The sequence below is a fragment of the Hemiscyllium ocellatum genome, chromosome 33 (assembly GCF_020745735.1).
Source record: "Hemiscyllium ocellatum isolate sHemOce1 chromosome 33, sHemOce1.pat.X.cur, whole genome shotgun sequence".
NCBI lineage: Eukaryota > Metazoa > Chordata > Chondrichthyes > Orectolobiformes > Hemiscylliidae > Hemiscyllium > Hemiscyllium ocellatum.
This window is the reverse complement of record NC_083433.1, coordinates 24904140-24927498: the sequence shown is the minus strand read 5'-3', so window position 1 is coordinate 24927498 and position 23359 is coordinate 24904140. Positions and strand designations below refer to the sequence as shown.

General features: G+C 42.7%; 1 protein-coding gene across 1 annotated transcript in view; it reads left to right on the top strand.

Annotated features, from left to right (window-relative positions):
• The first annotated feature begins 363 nt into the window (after positions 1-363).
• Positions 364-23359, top strand: part of LOC132831229 (guanylyl cyclase C-like) — a 124787-nt gene continuing 101791 nt past the window's right edge. Inside the window, exons 1-4 of the mRNA XM_060849240.1 lie at positions 364-546; positions 9655-9722; positions 13602-13814; positions 14170-14291. Of these exons, the coding sequence (XP_060705223.1) occupies positions 364-546; positions 9655-9722; positions 13602-13814; positions 14170-14291 (586 nt within the window). The remainder of the gene's footprint in view (positions 547-9654; positions 9723-13601; positions 13815-14169; positions 14292-23359) is intronic.

The window sequence follows — 23359 nt, the reverse complement described above, 5'->3', positions numbered from 1 at the left end:
TTACCTTACCCCTGATTTCCTTTATATGTCATGGTTGAGCCACCTTCCCTGTTTTATTCTTATGCCAAATAAGGATGTACAATTGTTGAATTAGTTTGCTCTGGGAAAGAAAAATAATTGAGCAAGCAAATTAGAGGCTTAGATTCCTGACTCAAAAATATTCCCATTATCCCAGCAGGGACTGGGTAAGAAGGTAATGGCCGGAGAAGAAGGGTCAGGAGAGCTACATAATGTGAGTGTGTAGAGGGGGAGAGAGCAGAAAGGAATGAATAGAATAGGCAACAATTGAATGGACGAAGATCCAGTAGTTGTATGATCTGTGGCTCTCATTGTCTGAATTGCCCAAGAAAAACATTGTTTGGGATGGAGAAGTTTCCAACTGAAAAGAGCAGTGAGTTTGGAGGAAATAGTAACAAGTGTATTTATATTTCAGGCTTTAATGTGACATTGGATGCTACGTTTAATGGCTTTGACACATCATTGTATCAATCCAAAGGCTGCCACAGTAGCACCTGTGAAGGTTTGGAGAATCTGAAAAAGTTATACGTGAGTACGCCGTAAATCAAATTCTTGTGACTTTTGAGCTACAAATATGTTGCTGTATCCCAATTTTGTTTTCAATAAGGGTGCAACACATCAGTGGAATTACAAAATAATGGTAATTGATAATTCATTACACCTTCCAATCCAAACTCCCAAAGAATACCTTGTCATGCTGAAATTGCAATTCATCTGTTGGTGGTGATGGCCTGATGATATAGTTGCTAGATTATTATTCCAGAGATCCACCTGGGTTGGAATCCCACCACAGAGGAATTTGAATTCGATAATAATCTGGAATTAAGGGTCTACTGATGACCATAAAACCGTGGTCGATTGTTAGAAAAACCCATATGGTTCACCAATGTCCTTCAGGAAAGGATAGTGCCACCTTTACCCGGTCTGGCCTATGTGTGACTCCAGAACCACAGCAATGTGTGGTTGACTCTTAATTGCCCTCTGGGCAATTAGGGATTGGCAATAAATGATGCTCACAGTGATGCTCACATCCCATGAATGATGAATTAAAAAAAATCTAAACAAAGTTCAGTGGAGTTTGGTTGGGACAAATCCAGAAGTCCATTAGGTTTGCTCTACTTTATTAAATGCTCTCACAACAGAATAATTTGTGAATTAATTCCACAGGCATGTTCTTTTTATGTTAATTTTTTGTGGAGTCTATTTTTATCAACTTCACCCGTACCAAGTCTCACTCATGCTTATGCTCACCTTCCTTCGTCACTGGCATTCGATACCAATGATCCCCCTACATTAACTCACCCTTCCCAATCTCTGAAACCTCCTCCAACTCCACAACCCTCTGAGATCTCCAAACCCATCAAATTTTGACATCTTCAATTTCTATTTTAATTAGACCATAACACCATAAGACATAGGAGCAGAATTAGGTCATTCAGCTCATCGAGTGCACTCCATCATTCAATCATGGCTGGTAAGTTTCTCAACCCTATTCTTCCCTTAACCCTTAATCCCCTTCATACTCAAGAACCTATTAATCTTAGTCTTAATGACCTGGCCTCCACAGCTTTCTGTGGCAGAGAATTCCACTCTCTGGCAGAAGAAGTTTCTCCTTATCTCCGTTCTAAAAGGTCTTCCCTTTACTCTAAGACTATGCCCTTAGGTCCGAGTCTGTCCTGCCAATGGAAACATCTTCCCAACATCCGCTCTGTCCAGGCCACTCAATATTCTGTGTGTTTCAATTAGATTCCCCCACCCTCCCTCCACCCATCCTTCTAAGTTCCATTGAGTATAGACCAAAGTCCTCACCATTCTTGTGAACCTCCTCTGAACATGGTCCAGGGCCAGTACATCCTTCCTGAGATATTGGGCCCAAAATTGTGCACAATGCTCCAAATATGATCTGACCAAAGCCTTATAGACCCTCAGAAGTACACTCTTGCTTTTAGATTCAAGGTCTCTCAAAATAAATTGCATTAGCCTTCCTAACTACTGACCCAACTTGCAAGTTTATCTTGAGAGAATCATGGATTAGAACTCACATGTCTCCTTGTACTTCAGACTTCTGAATTTTCTTCCCATTTAGAAAATAGCCCATGCCTCTATTCCTTAATACCAAAATGCATGACCAGATAATTTCCCACATTGTTCACCATCTACCACTTCTTTGCCCACTCTCCTAACCTGTCCAAATCCTTCTGCTGCCTCTCCATGTCCTCAATGCTACCTGTCTCTCTACCTATCTTTGTATCGTCTGCAAACTTAGCCAGAATACCCTAAATTCCTTCATCTGGGTTGTTAATGTAAAAAGTGAAAAGTTATGGTCCCAACACTGAGCCTTGCGGAACATCACTTGTCACCAGCTAACACACTGAGAAGGACACTTTTACCTCCACTCCCTGCTTCCTGCCAGATAATCAAGGTTCTATCTATGCTCACACCTTGCCTCTGACACCATGAGCCCTTATCTTACTCAGGAACCTTCTGTACAGCACCTTGTCAAAGTCATAGTCAAAGAGATGTGCAGCATGGAAACAGACCCTTCGGTCCAACCCGTCCATGCCGATCAGATATCCCAACCCAATCTAGTCCCACCTTCCAGCACCCGGCCCAAACCCCTCCAAACCCTTCCTAATCATATACCCATCCAAATGCCTCTTAAATGTTGCAATTGTACCAGCCTCCACCACATCCTCTGGCAGTTCATTCCATACATGTACTACCCTCTGCGTGAAAAAGTTGCCCCTTAGGTCTCTTTTATATCTTTCCCCTCTCATCCTAATCCTATGCCTCTTGAAGTCCAGGTAAATAACATCCATTGGCTGTCCTTGATAAGTTATGCCATCATTGGTGAGATTCCTTTCAGTTGTCCAGGCCCAAAACTTTGCAGTTACCTCCCTGAACTTCCCTTCTATTTTACATCTCTTTCCTCCTGTCAGGCATGCCTCTTTTTTCTCAAGCTTTTGGTCGTCTGACCTGATATCTCTTTATCTGGCTTGAAATCATTTTCTTTTGAGTTAATTGTTACAAAGTTGTGTAAAGCACTCATGAAGTGGAAGGCAGAAAACCAAAATTTCCTTGTAAAAATGATAGGAGGGTAGAGGGTTTTTCTAAGGTTGGAGATTTAAACCAGGAAATGTCTGTAAGCAGCAACAGATGTACAGACAGCTCTAAAATTGAAACATACATCAATTGGCTGTATAGGAGAAAGTGAGGACTGCAAATGCGGGTGATCAGAGTCAAGAGTGTGGTGCTGGAAAAGCACAGCAGGTCTAGCAGCAGCCGAGGAGCAGGAGATTCAACATCTTGGGCATAAGCCCTTCATCAGACAACCATTCCTGCATCACACTCTAGACTCAATTGGCTGTATGATTGGAAACCTTCGGCTATTTTTTGATGTTTCGGTAACTAGTTTGAAATTAGCCAGTTAATTTAAGCCAAGCACTTAGAAACTGAAATCCAACTGAATTTAAATCGGATGGGTTTTAATCCTTGGACCAATGCTGTTGTAAGTATATTGTTATGTCATCATGGGTATAAAGAAGGGAGCATTTGGACAGAGAAGAGAGAGCCAACTGCCATCTGAAAAAAAGTCTCGCTCTCAGAAATCTCCACGCTCTCTAAAAAAAGCACCATCTATTCATAAAGGTACACAGCACTCTTAAATAATATTCCTAACACCAGAATTTGATAGAGCGAGGCATTCAGGACAGATTAATTCCCAGAGAAAACATCCCAAACAGAAAGATCAGCGGAAGGAAGGCTTTTTATGACTGAAGCAGAACATTCTAGAAGATGCATCTTGTGTGGAATTTGAGAATTTAGGTTTTAATTTAGTTTTCTTAATATTTGGGTTTTATTGGAACAGAACTGTAGTAGAATGTTGTTTAGTTAGGGAATCACAAGTAGTTGGGGGGAATTGTTCAGTTTGTTAGTAATTCTGTTAACTTGTTCATTATTTAAATAAATTATTACTTGTGCTTACAAGGTATGAATATCAAGGATTTCTTTCAGTTAACAGATTACGAGGCAAGGCGAGCTTCCCTCAATGTTTCAGATTTTTAATTATTAGACAGGAACCTCTACTCTTGCTGTAATTATCAGAGTTTGGGTTAATTATCAGAGGGCTTCAACCTTTCCTTCACAAAAATAATGTTCCTGTGAAGTACCTCAGACTGGTTTATGATATTAAGGTGCTTTACAAATACAAGTTGTTATTACTCCTCTTATGGAAGGAAAATAATTTTCATCTGAGGATTTTATCTAAGTGACCATCTATCATGTGAGGGTCTTGACATTGAGAACTCTCAGATTTGCTGCTGCTTTTATTCGGAGTTATTATGATACCACCTGCATTGTTCCTTGAGGTGGTAAGATATTTCAGACCCTTACAGTCAGGGTTGGCAGTGAGGGACCAAGGCGTTGGCATCATTCTTTTCACTGCAGCGGGGCTATCCATTCACATGTAGCACCATCATTCTTAAGACCATAATTAGAAATGAATTAGAATTAGCTTTATTGTCACATGTACTCACAGTGCAAAGTTTATAAGTCGCGACTTATGGCGCCATCTTAGGTATTGAGGTACCTTGGTACAAATGATTAATTACAAATTCTTATGAAAAAAGGAAAAAAAATAAAGAAGTAAGAAGTCCAGCAATAAATTAGAAAAATACAGAAATATGTCATTCCAATCCAGGCCCCACCGGGCTTCACCTCAAGGTCAGGAGTTGAATCCCCACTGAATCCAGGAGTTCAAGACCATACTAAGGCCAGAACTCCGAGTTCACACTGAGGCTGGGAGTCCGAGTCCAAGCTGAGGCCTGGAGTTTGAGCCCCACACTGAGGCCAGGAGTCTGAGTCCATGCTGAGGCCGTGAGTTTGAGCGCCACGCTGAGGCCAGGAGTTTGAGCGCCATGCTGAGGCCGCGAGTTAGAGATCACACTGAGGCTGGGAGTCCAAGTCCAAGCTGAAGCTGGAAATCTGAGTCCACACTGAGGCCGGGAGTTTGAGCCCATGTTGAGGCCGGGAGTTGGAGTCTATGCTGAGGCCGGGTGTTCGAATCCACACTGAGGCCGGGAGTTTGAGTCCCACACTGAGGCTGGGAGTTTGAGCCCCACGCTGAGGCCAGGAGTTTGAGCCCCATGCTGATGCTGGGAGTTGGAGTCTATGCTGAGGCCGTGTGTTCGAGTCCACGTTGAGGCCGGGTGTTAGAGTCCACAATGAGGCCGGGAGTTTGAGTCCACGCTGAGGCTGGGAGTTTGAATCCACACTGAGACTGGGAGTTTCAGTCCCACACTGAGGCCGGGAGTCTGAGTCCATGCTGAGGCCGTGAGTTTGAGCGCCACGCTGAGGCCAGGAGTTTGAGCGCCATGCTGAGGCCGCGAGTTAGAGATCACACTGAGGCTGGGAGTCCAAGTCCAAGCTGAAGCTGGAAATCTGAGTCCACACTGAGGCCGGGAGTTTGAGCCCACGTTGAGGCCGGGAGTTGGAGTCTATGCTGAGGCCGGGTGTTCGAATCCACACTAAGGCCGGGAGTTTGAGTCCCACACTGAGGCTGGGAGTTTGAGCCCCACGCTGAGGCCAGGAGTTTGAGCCCCATGCTGATGCTGGGAGTTGGAGTCTATGCTGAGGCCGTGTGTTCGAGTCCACGTTGAGGCCGGGTGTTCGAGTCCACAATGAGGCCGGGAGTTTGAGTCCCACACTGAGGCCGGGAGTTTGAGTCCACGCTGAGGCTGGGAGTTTGAATCCACACTGAGACTGGGAGTTTCAGTCCCACACTGAGGCCGGGAGTTTGAGTCCCACACTGAGGCCGGGAGTTTGAGTCCCACACTGAGGCTGGGAGTTTGAGTCCACGCTGAGGGCTGGGAGTTTGAATCCACACTGAGACTGGGAGTTTCAGTCCCACACTGAGGCTGGGAGTTTGAGCCCCACACTGAGGCCGGGAGTTTGAGTCCCACACTGAGGCTGAGAGTTTCAGTCCCACACTGAGGCCGGGAGTTTGAGTCCACAATGAAGTCGGGAGTTTCAGTCCCACACTGAGGCCGGGAGTTTAAGTCCATGCTGAGAGCCAGAGTCCTTGCTGACCTTTACCCTGCAGATCGCCAATACTGCCTAAAGATGGGAGGTAAAAAGAAAAAGGAAGAAAAAGAAAAGAAACAAATGGAGAAGACGAGATTCGGCTCAAGTGTCCTACTCTGGTGCCATCTTGGATAAGTGTAGGATATAAAAGCAGAAGTAGGATATTGAGTCCGCTTCACCATCCAGTAAGACCTTGGCTGATCTGACAATCCTCAACTCTATTATTCTGCCTTGTCCCATTACCCATAATTCCTTAGCCCCTAGTGCTGCTCCTGTAAAGGACTTCTTCAAAACATACTAAAGTTCTGATTGAGCACCAGATTGAATGGGGTAGAGAGACCATAGCGTTGAATGTGGCACATGTTGGTCAGGTATTACCACTTACTTTGTGACCATGAACCTATTCCTTATGTAACCATCTACTATACCACACATTAACACCTCATGAAGGCTTCCCAGTACCATCTTCTCAGCGCATTTCATGCTGGATAACAAATGAAATGTCATCAGCATCTCAAGAACAAATAAAATAAATCTTGCCAGCCGAAGACTGATTTAATAATGGAGATCAATGCAATCACATTAAATATGCTGATGATCACCATGGGCACCTAAAGGAGCGAGAGTTGCTGTGAATGTGAAACAATAACAAACTTACAGAAATATAGATGCACTGCCTTCTGGAAGACTACCAGATGAAGCAAGTGATAGAATGCCTGTCTCTCATTCCCAATGGGATAGAATTCAGCTAAAGAAAAAGATTTGCTCTTTTTGAATCACACACTTCTTACAACATAAAAACAGATCATTTGGCCCAACTGCTGGATTGTTGGTGTTTATGCTCCATGCAAACTCCCTCCAAATTGTCTAGAGAATTTGTAATCTTTTTATAAGAATGTTTGAAAATTACTTCTACGCATTTACATCAGCTGCAAAGTAAGATCAGAAGAAATATTGGTCTCTGTGACATAGTGATCTTTGGCCTGGAAGCAGTACCAACAAGAAAGAAGTGAGGACAGAACATAAGAGCAGGAATGGGCTATCTGGCTTATTGAGTCTGCTCCATCACACAATAAGATTATGGCTAATCTTTTCATGGACTCAGCTCCACTTACCTGCCTGCTCACCAAAACCCTTCATTGCTGTTCAATAATCTATCTTTGCCATAAAAACATTCAATGAGGTAGCCTTGCTGGATGGGGAATCCCACAGATGCACAATCTTTTGGGTGAAGTACTTCCTCAACTCCATTCTAAATCTGCTCCCCTTTACTTTGAAACTATGCCCCCAGTTCTAGTTTCACCTCCAGCTTCTATCTTATCTATTCCCTTCATAATTTTATATGTTTCTGTAAGAATCCCCCCCATTCTTCTAAACTCCAATGGGTTTAGTCCCAGTCTACTCAATCTTTCCTCATAAGCCGACCCTCTCAATTCTAAAATCAACTTTGTGAACCTTCTCTGCACCCATCTAGTGCTGATACATCTTTTGTCAAGTAATGAGACTAAAATTGTACACGTTCCTGATGAAGGGCTTATGCCCAAAATGTCAATTCTCCTGCTCCTCGGATGCTGCCTGACCTGCTGTGCTTTTCCAGCAACACACGTTCAACAGTACTCCAGGGGTGGCCTAACCAGCAACCTGTACAGCTGCAGTATAACCTCCCTACTTTTAAACTCCATTCCTCCTAACAATGAAGAGCAACATTCAATTTGCTTTCTTAATTATCTGTTGCACCTGCAAACCAACATTTTGTCATCCATACACAAGCACAGCCAGGTTCCTCTACACAGCAGCATGCTGCAAATTTTCACCATTAATAGTCCATTTTGCTGTTATTACTACCAAAATAGATGAGTCACATTTACCAACATTATACTCCATCTGCCAGACCCTTGCCCTATCTGTATCCCTCTGCAGACTTCCAGTGTCCTCGGCACACTTTGCTCTGCCACTCCTCTTTGTGTCATCTGTGAATTTTGAAACACTACACTTGGTCCCCAACTCTAAATCAGGCAAGTTGGGAATAATGGCAATCCTAACACTGATCCCTGAGGCACACTACTAGCCACTGATTGCCAACCAGAAAAACACCAATTATCCCCACTCTTTTTGCTTTCTGTTGTTAACCAATCTTCTATGCATGCTAATATATTACTGGTAACACCATGCAACCTAGTCTTATGCAACAGCTTTTGTGTGGCACCTTGCCGAATGCCTTCTGGAAATCCAGATGCACCACGTTCGCCGGTTCCCTGTTGACCACCACACTCACAATGTCCTTAAAAAAATCCAGTAAATTAGTTAAACATGACTTGCCATCATGAACCCATGTTGCTTTTGCCCAGTGGGACAAGTTTTATCCAAATGTTTCACTATTTCTTCCTTGATTACAGATTCAAGCATTTTCCCCACCACAGAAATTAAGCTAATGGGCCTATAGTTACCCACTTTTTGTCTACTCCTTTTTAAAACAATGGTGTCATATTTGCAAAGTTGCAAAGAAGCAAAGGCGGTTGACACAAAACAGAGGAGTTGAAGGGTGAAGACGATTAGCAACAAATATAGGCACAAAGGGAAAACAGACAGAAAGGCAACCAAATTCCTCTGAAGAGAAAAGCAAAGTTTTCTCATGAACAGTTTTTTTTCACCTTGGCAGATAAGAAGACAAAAAGCGACATGCAAGCTTGGTAAGAAGGTCTATTCAGAAATGGAGTGAGTAGCTCAGGGATGCTGAAGGGTTGTGTGTTTTCCCAAAGGTGGGCAAATCACGAACTGGGGTGTTCTTAGTTGGTCAGTTGAAAAAAATGGTGGCATGTTCCACCATTAAGACTGTCATGACCTGAAGGAGAGAGGGTTTGCAGAAGTACGCCTTTCTGATGATAATTATGTCACGTAACTAGAATGTAAAAGCAGTTATCAAATCAGACATCTGACCTGCCTGCTGTGAACACAGAGCAATAAATTGTGAAAGTGTGCGGTCAAATATTGCCCCATTTATTAGGATGTGACTCAGCTGCTATGGACCTGTTGGACTTTTGTTATATTGACTGTTAAAAGTGAAATTTAGCTTTTTATCATACCCTTATTAATTCATGTTCATTTACATTGATTCTGATTTGTTTTCAAGTAGAAGTTACAGAAAGTGAAATATTATTGGTAATTTCTTTGGCGTTAAATTTTAGTTATCTTAGTTTATGGTCCTGCCACAGGCTAATATTTTGTTTTATTAATCTTCAAATGTGCAAGTATCATTTATCTAAACTACTCCATATGCAAATAAATTCTATGTTTTCACCATTGCTGGGGGGACAGTGAACAAAATGTTGCATTATTCTCAAATTGTTAATAAGTATGATTTCATACTGTGCAGCGGCACCTTGTAAGTTTAACCTTAATTCATTCATAGGATGTAGACATAGGTCTAACCCACTCATGGGATGTAAATGTAACTGACTGGGTCAGCAATTGGAGTGATGGTACAGTGAAAGGATAAAGAGGAATGTAGAAAGACAACCTCTGATTCTGATTTTCTTTACTTATTTCTGAATCTAGATGGATGGCAAATTGGGTTGTGCAGTTCTGGGTCCAACATGCACCTATGCAACATTTCAAATTGTCTCGTAAGTTTTTGCTTCCTAATGGTGTGAGTTGGTCTCTGTGTTGAAGTGAAAGATGCGTATCTTGTTGCAGATAATTATAACCATTTATATTCAACTTGAAGGGGGAGAGAGAAAGAGAGAGAGAGAGAGAGAGAGATGGATTGTTAATGTGCTATTACAGAATGCAGTCAAAGTACCAAGCCTTTCTTACTGCATAATTAGATTGTAAATTATACCGTCAATTTTACTTCACAGAATGAAAAAGGTGACAATATGAAACACTGTCAGCCTTTACCACTGAAGGATGCTTTACCATTGAAATAAGTGTAATGTATCGGTAGAAAGACAGGGCAGGTGAGAGATCAGAAGCAGAGAAACCTTGGGCAATTCAGAGACAGCCATGGTGGTGTTCTAAGAACTAAGGTTTTCTGATGAGAACATATGCTTCTATTCTAGGGTTTAGGGACCTTAATAGGCCCTCTAACCCCAAGCAACCCTCCATGCCCCCTCATACCCTCCATGCTTCCATCGTCATCATGCCTCTTTATGTCAGTTAAAAATTCATTACACCTCCATGCCATTCCTCATCTCCTGTGTCACTTTGAAAGTATCTCATACCATTAATGACACCTCTATAGCCCCTTACCCAGTCTTCACCAAGGACAGATTCAGGAGCCATGTAGAGGTTTAAAAATTGGTTTCTAACATCTACAGTATGCTCAATTTTACACACTCAATATTGAAAATATCATATTCATGAAACTCATTCAAATACTTGAATCTCCTCAAGAGACTAATCTATTATAAAACCAAAACACTCAATTTACCAACAACAGCCAAACTTTTAATAGCCTCTTAAAATTGTCAATTAGAATAATAAGCCAGTGCCCTCCCCAGCCCTCAGCCTGCTGAGTTAAGTGATTTTGGAACTTTTGAAGCTCACCCAAACATTCACGATTAGTTTAACTGAATAAGCCCTAGTGAAATGTCAACAAATGGAACAACTGACTATCTTTTCCGAAGCTATACTACTTGGCAACCTGTCAATGCACTCCAGCAGTGAGTGTCTTAATTTGGTTCAGCTGGCGGATGTTGTCTATTTTTGACATTTTTTGAAGTGCTTGGAATTGTTAATGTGCTATTACAGAATTAACTTCAGATCATTGCACAGAAACAGATCTTAACCATCCTGCAGGTGTATTCAAGCCTCCTCCATAAATTAATGACATCCACATTACAGATTAAGACCCTATAACAGTGGAAATGGGGTTCTTTTGAATTCAGAACTAATTTCAAATTGCTCTATTGAATTTTACATGCTTCCACATTCTGTCTGCTAGCAAAAGAGGGATCTGCTGGAAATGGAGGTGAGACTTCCATATCTAAGACACCCCCCTATCCGTTTTAAAGGCCCGCAAGGCCAACTCTGCAGAGATCTAACCTATACTGTACGAAAGCAAACACATTATGCTATGGCTTGATAAATCACTAGCTATGCCTGAGCTGGGTGTACTGTATTCGGTTTAGGAAGAAATAATTTGCATTTATTCAATAATTTCCTTTCACGACCTCATGATATCCCAAAGGCTTCAGAACTAGCATGGTGGCTCACTGGTAAGCACTGCTGCCTCACAGGGACCTGGGTTCAATTCCACCCTTGGGTGACGTGTGTGGAGTTTGCACGTTCTCTCCGTGTTTGTGTATGTTTCTTCTGGATGCTCTGGCATCCTCCAACAGCCCAAACATGTGCAGATTAGGTGGATTGACCATGCTAAATTGCCCATAGTGTCATATATGTGCAGGCTGGGTGGGTTAGCCATGGGAAATGCAGGGTTACAGGGATAGGGTAGAGAGTCAGTCTGGGTGTGATTCTCTTCAGAGGATTGGTGTGGACTTGGTGGGCCAAATGCCCTGCTTCCTACTGCAGGGATTCTGTGATCTTATAAATCAATGTTGTTGCTAGGTGGTTCCATACATGCCAATCAGCATTAATCTCCACATGGAGAAGCTACTGCATTGCACAGACCTTGAAGGTCTGCATTGTGGAATTTAAATAATGCATTTGTTGCTTTAGAGAGGGTGAAGAGATTTGTCGGAATGAAAGCAAAGATTAGGTACTTTAATTATGCTGAGAGACTGGAGAAAAAAAGGCTGTTTTAAGTAAAGAGTGAGAATTAGGTAGTGGGAAGATTTAGAAAGGGAATTCCAGAGATTAGGGTGTGGGCAACACAATTGCCAATAATGTTGCAATTGTCACAAAGCTAGTTCCTTTTCTTCTAAAAGCTGTTCCTTGGTTCAAAGAGACTCTGTCCTTAATTTTTTCTCAGCGGGGCAATTAACCAGGCCGGGATCTGATTAGTCTGGTTTGGTACAGAGGTGAAAAGGATTTTGAGAGGCCTTTTGTTTATATGTAAACAGATGACACTTCAGGCCAAAGTGGTCACATTTTAAAAGTGACATGTATAAAGAAAGGGGAGTGGTCAGCTCTTTAGCTGGGCTGAGCAGTTTTAGTTCAGTCTTCAACTAGGAAGTTCAACAGGGAGCTGTGTGGAATCTCTCTATTTTCTGTCCTTCAACTTCAACATGTAAGCACGTGTTCCATTTATACTGGGTTTTAAAGGGAGTTTGCTTGTTAGGACTGTTGTGTATATTAGGAACCGCATAATTAAGTCTAGTTTGATAGTTGAGTTCCAAAGGGCTTTTTTAACTCTGTTCTTTGTGTTTCATTGTGTAATGTTGTGAATAAATTTTTGTCTGTTTTGAAATCTAGTAGTCAACCTAGCTAACTTAATCAGGTAATTTTCACTGTACACTTAGCGAAACAAATTGCAAAAGGGCTGCCTGCTTAAAAATGCTTTGAGTGGTCTGGTTTAGCCAATAACACAATAGAGTCATAGAGTCATAGAGATGTACAGCATGGAAACAGACCCTTTGGTCCAACCCGCCCATGCCGACCAGATATCCCAACCCAATCTAATCCCACCTGCCAGCACTCGGCCCATATCCCTCCAAACCCTTCCTATTCATATATCCATCCAGATGCCTCTTAAATGTTGCAATTGTACCAGCCTCCACCACTTCCTCTGGCAGCTCATTTCTATACACACACCACCCTCTGTGTGAAAAAGTTGCCCTGTAGGTCTCTTTTATATCTTTCCCCTCTCACCCTAAACCTATGCCCTCTAGTTCTGGACTCCCTGACCCCAGGGAAAAGAATTTGCCTATTTACTCTATCCATGCCCCTCATAATTTTGTAAACCTCTATAAGGTCACCCCTCAGCCTCCGACGCTCCAGGGAAAACAACCCAGCCTGTTCAGCTTCTCCCTATAGCTCAAATCCTCCAAGCCTGGTAACATCCTTGTAAACCTTTTCTGAACCCTTTCAAGTTTCACAACATCTTTCTGATAGAAAGGAGACCAGAATTGCATGCAATATTCCAATAGTGGTCTAACCAATGTCCTGTATAGCTGCAACATGACCTCCCAACTCCTGTACTCAATACTCTGACCAAGAAAGGAAAGCATACCAAACACCTCCTTCACTATCCTATCTACCTGCGACTGCACTTTCAAGGAGCTATGAACCTGCATTCTGAGGTCTCTTTGTTCAGCAACACTCCGTAGGACCTTACCATTAGGTGTATAAGTCCTGCTAAGATTTGCTTTCCCAAAATGCAGCACCTCGCATTTGTCTGAATTAAACTCCATCTGCTACTTCTTAGCTCATTCGCCCATCTGGTCAAGATCCTGTTGTAAATCCTGTTGTAAAAATTATGATGTGAAAGAGGTCAGATTTTAAAAAAAAGGAGATGGAAAGGATCAAAACAAACAAAGGATGTAACAAGTAATGGAAGATATGAAATAAATAACAATATCTTCACAAACTATTTTCTTGAACAGGCTGGAAACGTATTTGCAAGTCCCCATTGTATCTGCTGGAAGCTTTGGTTTATCCTGTGATAAGAAACCCAATGTGACTCGGATCCTGCCAACAGCTAGGAAACTCTCTGATTTTTTTGTGATGCTCTGGCAATATAAGAGTAACATAAAGCCAAAGAAATGGGATTCAACGTATTTTTACAAGAAAAATGAGACTACGGAATCCTGTTACTGGTGGGTGCCTTTTATGCTTTCTCCCTCTGATTAGGATCAATGCTGTCTCCCTGCCACTCATGCATCTCTTCAAATGGATCTCCACTCCAGGCTGAGATTTCAAATTTGACACAATCTCATTCCCAGAGTCAAATGGCTTCTGTCTCTAATTGCAGATAACTGTAGTTCCTTAATTGAATTGAAGAAATATGGACCAATTTGTATCTGTGGTCCATTGGGTTCAGTTTTGGTCCCCAGTTACTTTGGTTAAACTACACTGTGCTCTATTCTGCTTTCCTTATGATGCGAGTAAAATTTAATTCTTTCTTACAGGATGTGTTTAACCTTCTTTCTAACTCAATTTCTATGATTTTAGGTACATTAATGGTTTGGAAGCTGGGTCAGCTGAGTTCTCTTCGATTTTAGACATTAAAGAAATCATCCGTGATCCAATGAAATTCAAACAGATAGTGAACAACTCCGACAGGAAAAGTAATGGTGAGAATCTACACTCTGCTTCATGTGCTGTCTTATCAGGTGTTGCAGGTGTTGGAAAATAGAAAATGTATTAAAAAATCATCTGTCATGTGGTATCTCCATGTGGTTTTTCACCTATTTTCTTTTCTATTCTTTTTATGAAAACAGTCATCTCAATACCCCACCCATGGAACGAAAATCATTCCAGAAAATGTAAAAGACATTTAGCTAATTAAGGCTATTCAAAATCTTACACTTCTCACCATGTTCCTCAAAGTTATCTATCTTCTTACAACAGGTTTCTTACAAGTATGAATATATATCTTACGCTGCCACCCTTATTTCTACCTCATGGATTTTTTTTTTTCTATTCAAAACTCCCAGGCTTATCTGAAGTGAATTGCTTCTCATTGATAATATCAGCAAGCCCTGAGCCAAAGAAAAATCAGGGAGTTGTCTTACAGAATAGAATAGAATCCCTACAGTGTTGGAACAGCCCAACAAGTCCACACCGACCTTCTGAAGTGTAACCCACTCAGACCAATTCTCCCTACCTTACATTTACTCCTGACTAATGCACCTAACCTACACATCCCTAAACTCTATGGACAATTTAGCATGGCAAATACACCTAACCTGCACATCTTTGGACGATGGAAGAATACCAGAGCACCCAAAGGAAACCCACGCAGGCATAGGGAGAATGTACAAACTCCACACAGACCTGTTTTTAAATTCAAACTCCCAGGCTTATCTGAAGTGAACTGCTTCCCATTATTAACTTCTTGTGGCTCAATTTGAGCTGTCAATTCTGTGCATTGTCCTGATGTGGCAGCATGGTGGCTCAGTGGTTAGTGTGACTGCCTCACAGCCCCTGGGTTCGATCACAGCCTTGGGTGACTGTCGGTGTGGAGTTTGTAAATTCTCCCTGTGCCTGCTCTGGTTCCCTCTCATAGTCCAAAGGTGTGCAGGTTAGGTGAATTTGACTATAGGAAGTTGCCCATAATGTCCAGAGATGTGTAAGTTAGGTGGATCTGAGTGGGTTACTCTTTGGATGGTTGGTGTGGACTTGATGGGCTGAAGGGCCTGTTTCCACACTGTAGGGATTCTATTCTATAAGACAACTCCCTGATCTTTCATTGGCTCAGGACTTGCTGATATTATCAATTTCCATCACCCCCATGGCACACTCATTCTCTCACCCTCCCTGACTTTCAAGACACAATTGTCCATTTCCTTCATCCATCTCCTTGGTTCACTGCCATATATTAGAGTCATAGAGATATACAGCACAGAAACAGACCTTTTGATCCAATCCATGACTATCAGATATCCTAAATATATCTAGTCCCATTAACAGTCATAGAATCATAGAGATGTACAGCACGGAAACAGACCTTTTGGTCCAACTTGTCCATGCCGACCACATATCCCAACCCATTCTAGTCTCACCTGCCAGCACCCGGCCCATATCCCTCCAAACCCTTCCTGTTCATTTCCCACCTAGATGCCTTTTAAATGTTGCAATTGTACAGCCTCCACCACTTCCTCTGGCAGCTCATTCCATACATGTTCCACCCTCTGAGTGAAAAGGTTGCCTCTTAGGTTTCTTTTATATCTTTCCCCTCTCACTCTAAATATACCCTCTAGTTCTGGACTTCCCCACCCCAGGGAAAAGACTTTGTCTATTTATCCTATTCATGCCCCTCATGATTTTATAAACCTCTATGAGGTCACCCCTCAGCCTCTGACGCTCCAGGGAAAACAGCCCTAGCCTATTTAACCTCTCCCAATAGCTCAACTCCTCCAAGCCTGGCAACATCCTTGTAAATCTTTTCTGAACCCTTTCAAGTTTCACAACATCTTTCCGATAGGAAAGAAACCAGAATTGCACGCAATATTCCAACAATGGCGTAACCAATGTCCTGTACAATCGCAACATGACCTCCAATTCCTGTACTCAATACTCTGACCAATAAAGGAAAGCATACCAAACACCTCCTTCACTATCCTATCTACCTGTGACTCCACTTTCAAGGAGCTATGAACCTGCACTATAAGGTCTCTTTGTTCAGCAACACTCCCTAGGACCTTACCATTAAGTGTGTAAGTCCTGCTAAGATTTGCTTTCCCATAATGCGGCACTCCCATTTATCTAACTTAAACTCCATCTGCCATTTCTCAGCCCATTGGCCTATCTGATCAAGATCCCATTGTAATCTGAGGTAACCCTCTTCGCTGTCCACTACACCTCCAGCTTTGGTGTCATCAGCAAACTTACTAACTATTCCTCTTATACTCACATCCAAATCATTTATATAAATGATGGAAAATAATGGACCCAGCACCGATCCTTGTGGCACTCCACTGGTCACAGGCCTCCAGTCTCAGAAACAACCCTCCACCACCTCCTTCTGTCTTCTACCTTTGAGCCAGTTCTGTATCCAAATGGCTAGTTCTCCTGTATTCCGTGAGATTTAACCTTGCTAATCAGTCTTCCATGGGGAACCTTGTTAAATGCCTTACTGAAGTCCATATAGATCACATCTACCATGCTGCCCTCATCAATCCTCTTTATTACTTCTTCAAAAACTCAATCAAGTTTGTGAGACACGATTTCCCACACATAAAGCCATGTTGACTATCCCTAATCAGTCCCTTCCTTTCCAAGTAAATACACATCCTCTCCCTCAGGATTCCCTCCAACAATTTGCCCACCACTGACGTCAGGCTCACTGGTCTATAGTTCACTGGCTTGACCTTACCACCTTTCTTAAACAGTGGCACCACATTAGCCAACCTCCAGTCTTCTGGCACCTCACCTGTGACTATCGATGATATAAATATCTCAGTAAGAGGCCCCTCAATCACTTCCCTAGCTACCCACAGAGATCTAGGGTACACCTGATCAAGTCCTGGGCATGTATCCACTTTTACGTGATTCAAGACATCCGGCACTTCCTCCTCTGTAATATGGACATTTTTCATGATGTCACCATCTATTTCCCTACCTTCAATGTCCTTTCCACAGTAAATACTGATGCAAAATACCCGTTTGATATCTGCCCCATCTCCTGCGGCTCCACATAAAGGCCACCTTGCTGATCGTTGAGGGGCCCTATTCTCTCCCTAGTTACCCTTTTGTCCTAAATGTATTTGTAAAAACCCTTTGTATTCTCCTTAACTCTATTTGCCAAAGCTATCTCATGTCCCCTTTTTGCCCCCCGGATTTCTGTCTTAAGTATACTCCTACTGCCTTTATAACCTTTTAAGGATTTGCTCGATCTATCTTGTCTATACCCGACATATGCTTTCTTCTTTTTCTTAACCATACCCTCAATTTCTTTAGTCATCCAGCATTCCCTATTCCTTCCAGCCTTTCCTTTCACCCTGACAGGAATATACTTTCTCTGGATTCTTGTTATCTCATTTCTGAAGGCTTCCCATTTTCCAGCCGTCCCTTTACCTGCGAACATCTGCCACCAATCAGCTTTTGAAAGTTCTTGCCTAATACCGTCAAAATTGGCCTTTCTCCAATTTAGGACTTCAATCTTTAGATCTGGTCTATCCTTTTCTATCGCTATTTTAAAACTAATAGAATTATGGTCACTGGCCCCAAAGTGCTCTCCCACTGACACCTCAGTCACATGCCCTGCCTTGTTTTCCAAGAGTAGGTTAAGTTTTGCATCTTCTCTAGTATATACATACATATACTGAATCAGAAATTTTCTTGTACACACTTAACAAATTGTCCTTCATCTAAACCCTTAACACTATGGCAGTCCCAGTCTATGTTGGGAAAGGTAAAATTCCTGACCATAACCACCCTATTACTCTTACAGATAACTGAGATCTCCTTACAAATTTGTTTCTCAATTTCCCCTCTGACTATTAGGAGGTCTCTCATACAATCCCAACAAGATGATCTTCCCTTTCTTATTTCTCAGTTCCACCAAAATAGCTTCCCTGGATGTATTCAGGAATATCCTCCCTCAGCACAGCTGTAATGCTATCCCTTATCAAAAATGCCACTCCCCCTCCTCTCTTGCCTCCCTTTTTGTCCTTCCTGTAGCATTTGTATCCTGGAACATTAAGCTGCCAGTCCTGCCCATCCCTGAGCCATGTTTCTGTAATTGCTAGGATATCCCAGTCCCATGTTCCTAACCATGCCCTGAGTTCATCTGCCTTCCCTGTTAGGCATCTTGCATCAAAATAAATGCAGTTGAATTTATCAGTCCTACCTTGTTCTCTGCTTTGTCCCTGCCTAGTCTGACTATTTATCTTGCCTTTGTTCTCAACTGTACCAGTCTCAGATTGAAATCTTTCCTCACTATCTCCCTGGGTTCTCTCCCCCCACCCCCACGTTATCAGTTTAAATCCTCCTGAGCAGCTCAAGCAAATCTCCCTGCCAGTATGTTAGTCCCCTTCCAATTTAGGTGCAATCTATCCTTCTTGTACAGGTCACTTCTACCCCCAAAAAAAGCTTCCAATTGTCCAAAAGTGTGAATCCTTCTCCTATACACCAGCTCCTCAGCCATGCATTCATCTGCTCTATCCTCCTATTCCTGCCCTCACTCGCTCGTAGCACCGGGAGTAATCCAGATATTACTACTTTCAAGACCTCCTTTTTAAATTCCCACCTAACTCTCTGTAATCTCCCTTCAGAATCTTAACCTTTTCTCTTCCAATGTCATTGGTTCCAATGTATACATTGACTTCTTGCTGGTCCCTCTCCCCCTTGAGAACATTCTGCACCCTCTATGAGATATCCTTGATCCTGGCACCAGGGAGGAAACACACCATTCTGATTTTTAGCTGCTGGCTGCACACGCATCTGTTTGTGCCTCAGACTAGAGAGTCCCCAGACACAATTGATCTCTTGGAACCTGATGTACCTCTCATTGCATTAGAGCCAGTCTCAATACCAGAAACTTGGCTGTTCGTGCTATGTACCCCTGAGTGTCCATCACCCCCTACCTTTTCCAAAACAGCATATTTGTTTGGTATGGGGATACTCACAAAAGACTCCTGCACCACCTGCCTACCTCTCTTACCTTTCCTGGTGTTAACCCATTTATGTGACTGTATATGAGGCTTACCCTCTTCCTATAACTGTCATCCATCACATCCCCTTGCTCTTGTAAATTCCTCATTTCCTCTACCTGCCTGTTCAACTGATCCATTTGATCTGATAGGATTCGCAACCAATGGCATTTATTGCCGATATAATCCTCAGTAACCCGTAAACTCTCCCTAAACTCCCACATCCGACAAGAAGAGCATATCACTCTGCTAAAGGCCATTTTTGCTTCTTTCAATCTACAGACCCAGAAAATAGCTCTGTCTTATTCCTCTACAAAACACTGCTCCAGGTGAAATTAATACTTATGGCTTATATTTTAAGTTTAATCAAGAGACATAGCTCAATAAAACACATAATCAAGAAGGAACCCACTCTATTCACTTATTTTAAGGCCGCACTTAAAAGCCACTTAACTCTCTGCGCTGTGACCTTTCCCAAACAGGTTCCTCCAAGATCAGTTGTGAATTGCACTGTTTTTTAATTTTCCCAGATGCATTCTGATGTCCAGCAATACATGGATTCAACAGCAAACTCTGTCAGTTAGCAGTGTGGATTCTTTCTCTCTCTCTCTCTCTTTCTCTCTCCCCTGCACTGTCCTCACCATGCGCTTCCGGTATCAGCTCTTCTCCCTTTTAAAACTGCTGTTGTTTTGACTTTTTTTTCCCAAAGTTCCAAAACAATGCAACAGTATATAAAACAGTAACTGCTGCTCCTGGAGTTTGAAGAATTCACTTCCAGCACCTAAAATACCTCAAAAAAGGAGCAGCTGTTACAGCCAGAAATTTTTCCCATCCTCCATCTTGGGTTACCCAGAATCATTATCCCATACCACAACCTTTCCTATTCCTATACCCATCCAGATGCCTTTTAATTGTACCAGCCTTTGCCACTTCATATGGAACCTCATTCCATACACGGAACCACTCTCTGTGTGAAAGAGTTTCCCCTTAGATCCCTTATAAATCTTTTTCCTCTCACCTTAAATGTATGCTGTCTAGTTTTGGACTCACCCACCTAGGGAAAAGACCTTGTCTATACCTCATTACCTATTACCCCCTCCACGCCCCTCATGATTTTAAAAACGACTATAAATTCACCCCTCAGTTTTTGACATTCTGTGAAAATTAGCCCCAGTCTATTCAGCCCCTCCCTATAGCTCAAATCCTCCAACCTTGGCAACATCCTTGTAAATCTTTTCTGAACCCTTTCAAGTTTCACAACATCCTTCCTGTAGCAGGGAGACCAGGAATGCATGCAGTATTCCAATAGTGGTCCAACCAATGTCCTGTACAGGCCTAACGTGGCATCTCAACTCCTATAGTCAATGCATCGACCAATAAAGGCAAGCATACCAGATACTTTCCTCACTATCCTATCTATCTGTGACTGAACTTTCAAGGAACTATGAATATGCACTCCAATCTTTCTTTGTTCAGCAAAACTCCACAGGACCTTACCAGTAAGTCCTACTCTGATTTCCCTTTCCAAAATGCAGCACCTTACATTTATCTAAATTAAATCCATCTGTCATTCCTCAGCCCACTGGCCCATCTGAACAAGGTCCTGCTGTAATCTGAGGTAACCTTCTTTGCTGTCCACTACACCTTCAATTTTGGTGTCATCTGCAAACTTGCAAACCATACCTCTTATGTTCACACCAAATCATTTATATAAATAACAAAAAGCCCCCACTCTTGTCTGTCCCAATAAAGCCAATATATTTCATCCGGTGACTTCCCTCCCATTCTGTACTGACACCTTCAGTGTGCTCCGAGATGACATTCTTGACTCCCTGCTTATTCACATGTCAATATTTTCTTTATATAAAAGTGAAACATTGTTAAAAAAAACATAGACCAAAGGAGAAGCTCAGCAGATCTGGCAGCATCTGTGGAGAGAAAACAGTTATTGTTTCACATAGAATCATAAAGTTGTACAGCACAGAGACAGACCCTCGATCCAACTCATCCATGCCCACCTAAATTCATCTAGTCCCATTCACCAACATTTGGCTCATAATCCTCTAAATCCTTCCTATTTATGTGCCCATCCAGGCACCTTTTAACAGTTGTAATTAAACCTATCTCCACCATTTCCTCTGGAAGCTCATTCCAAACATGCAACATGCTTTGCATGAAACACTTAGGTCCATACGTCCATTTTATATATTTCCCCTTTCACCTTAAATATGTGCCTTCTAGTTTTAGACTCCCCTACCCTAGAAAAACACCTTGACTATGCACCTTATCCAAAGCCCCTCATGACCTTATAAAACTTTATAAGATAATTCGTTAATCTCCAATGTTCCAGCGAAAATAGCCTTAGTCTATCCAGCATCCCCTATAGCTCAAACCCTCCAAACCTAGCAACATCCTTGTAAATCTTTTCTGGACCCTTTCAAATTTAACAACACTTTCCTGTAGCAGGAAGACCCAAACTGGATGCAATATTCCAAAAGTGGCCTAATCGATGTCCTGGACAGCCAAAACATGACATGCCAACTCTATACTCAATGCACTGACCTATACACAAGACAAGTGTACCAAATACCCTCTTCACTATCCTGGATTAGTGGTGCTGGAAGAGCACAGCAGTTCAGGCAGCATCCGAGGAGCAGCAAAATCGACATTTCGGGCAAAAGCCCTTCATCAGGAATAAAGGCAGTCAGCCTGAAGAGTGGAGAGATAAGCTTGAGGAGGGTGGGGGTTGGGAGAAAGTAGCATAGAGTACAATGGGTGAGTGGGGGAGGTGATGAAGATGATAGGTCAGGGAGGAGAGGGTGGAGTGGATAGGTGGAAAAGGATATAGGCAGGTAGGTAGGACAAGTCCGGACAAGTCATGGGGACAGTGCTGAGCTGGAAGTTTGGAACTAGGGTGAGGTGGGGGAAGGGGAAATGAGGAAACTGTTGAAGTCCACATTGATGCCCTGGGGTTGAAGTGTTCCGAGGAGGAAGATGAGGCATTCTTCCTCCAGGCATCTGGTGGTGAGGGAGCGGCGGTGAAGGAGGCCCAGGACCTCCTTGTCCTCGGCAGAGTGGGAGGGGGAGTTGAAATGTTGGGCCACAGGGCGGTGTGGTTGATTGGTGTAGGTGGCCCGGAGATGCTCCCTTAAGCGCTCTACTAGGAGGCGCCCGATCTTCCCAATGTAGAGGAGACCGCATCTGGAGCAACGGATACAATAAATGATGTTGGTGGATGTGCGGGTAAAACTTCGATGGATGTGGAAGGCTCCGTTAGGGCCTTGGATAGAGGTGAGGGAGGAGGTGTGGGCACAGGTTTTACAGTTCCTGCGGTGACAGGGGAAGGTGCCAGGATGGGAGGGTGGGTTGTAGGGGGGCGTGGACCTGACCAGGTAGTCACGGAGGGAATGGTCTTTGCAGAAGGTAGAAAGGGGTGGGGAGGGAAATATATCCCTGGTGGTGGGGTCTTTTTGGAGGTGGTAGAAATGTCAGCGGATGATTTACCTTCTTCACTATCCTGTCTACCTGCGACTTCATTTTCAAGGAACTATGAACCTGCACCCAGTGACACTTCTTCACAACATACTTTCTTTATAAATTATTACAAATCCTGGAGATCTGAAATAAATACTGAACTGCTGCAGTAGTTCAGCAGGTCTGGCAGCATCTGTGGAGAGAGAAACCGAATTAACATTTCAAGCTCGATATTGTTGTTCTTCTTCTGTTTTGTTCTTCAGAGATGCTGCCAGACCCACTGAGTTCCACTAGCATTTTCTGCTCTGCACATCATTATCTATGAGCATGGGGCCCAGTTTCATTTCATTTGATAACGTCCAACATTCCTCCTCTGCCCCATCCTAGATTCCAAGGCTATTACTGATGGAGGTCAAGAATGAGTCAAACTACTGATAGATCAACATCATTTTTGTTTATTCATTTTTGGCATGCGTGCAGCATTTATTATTATCTTTAATTGTTCAAGGGTAGTTGAGAGTCAAACACATTATTGTGAGTTGGACCAGGTAAGGATGGCATTTCTTTCCAAA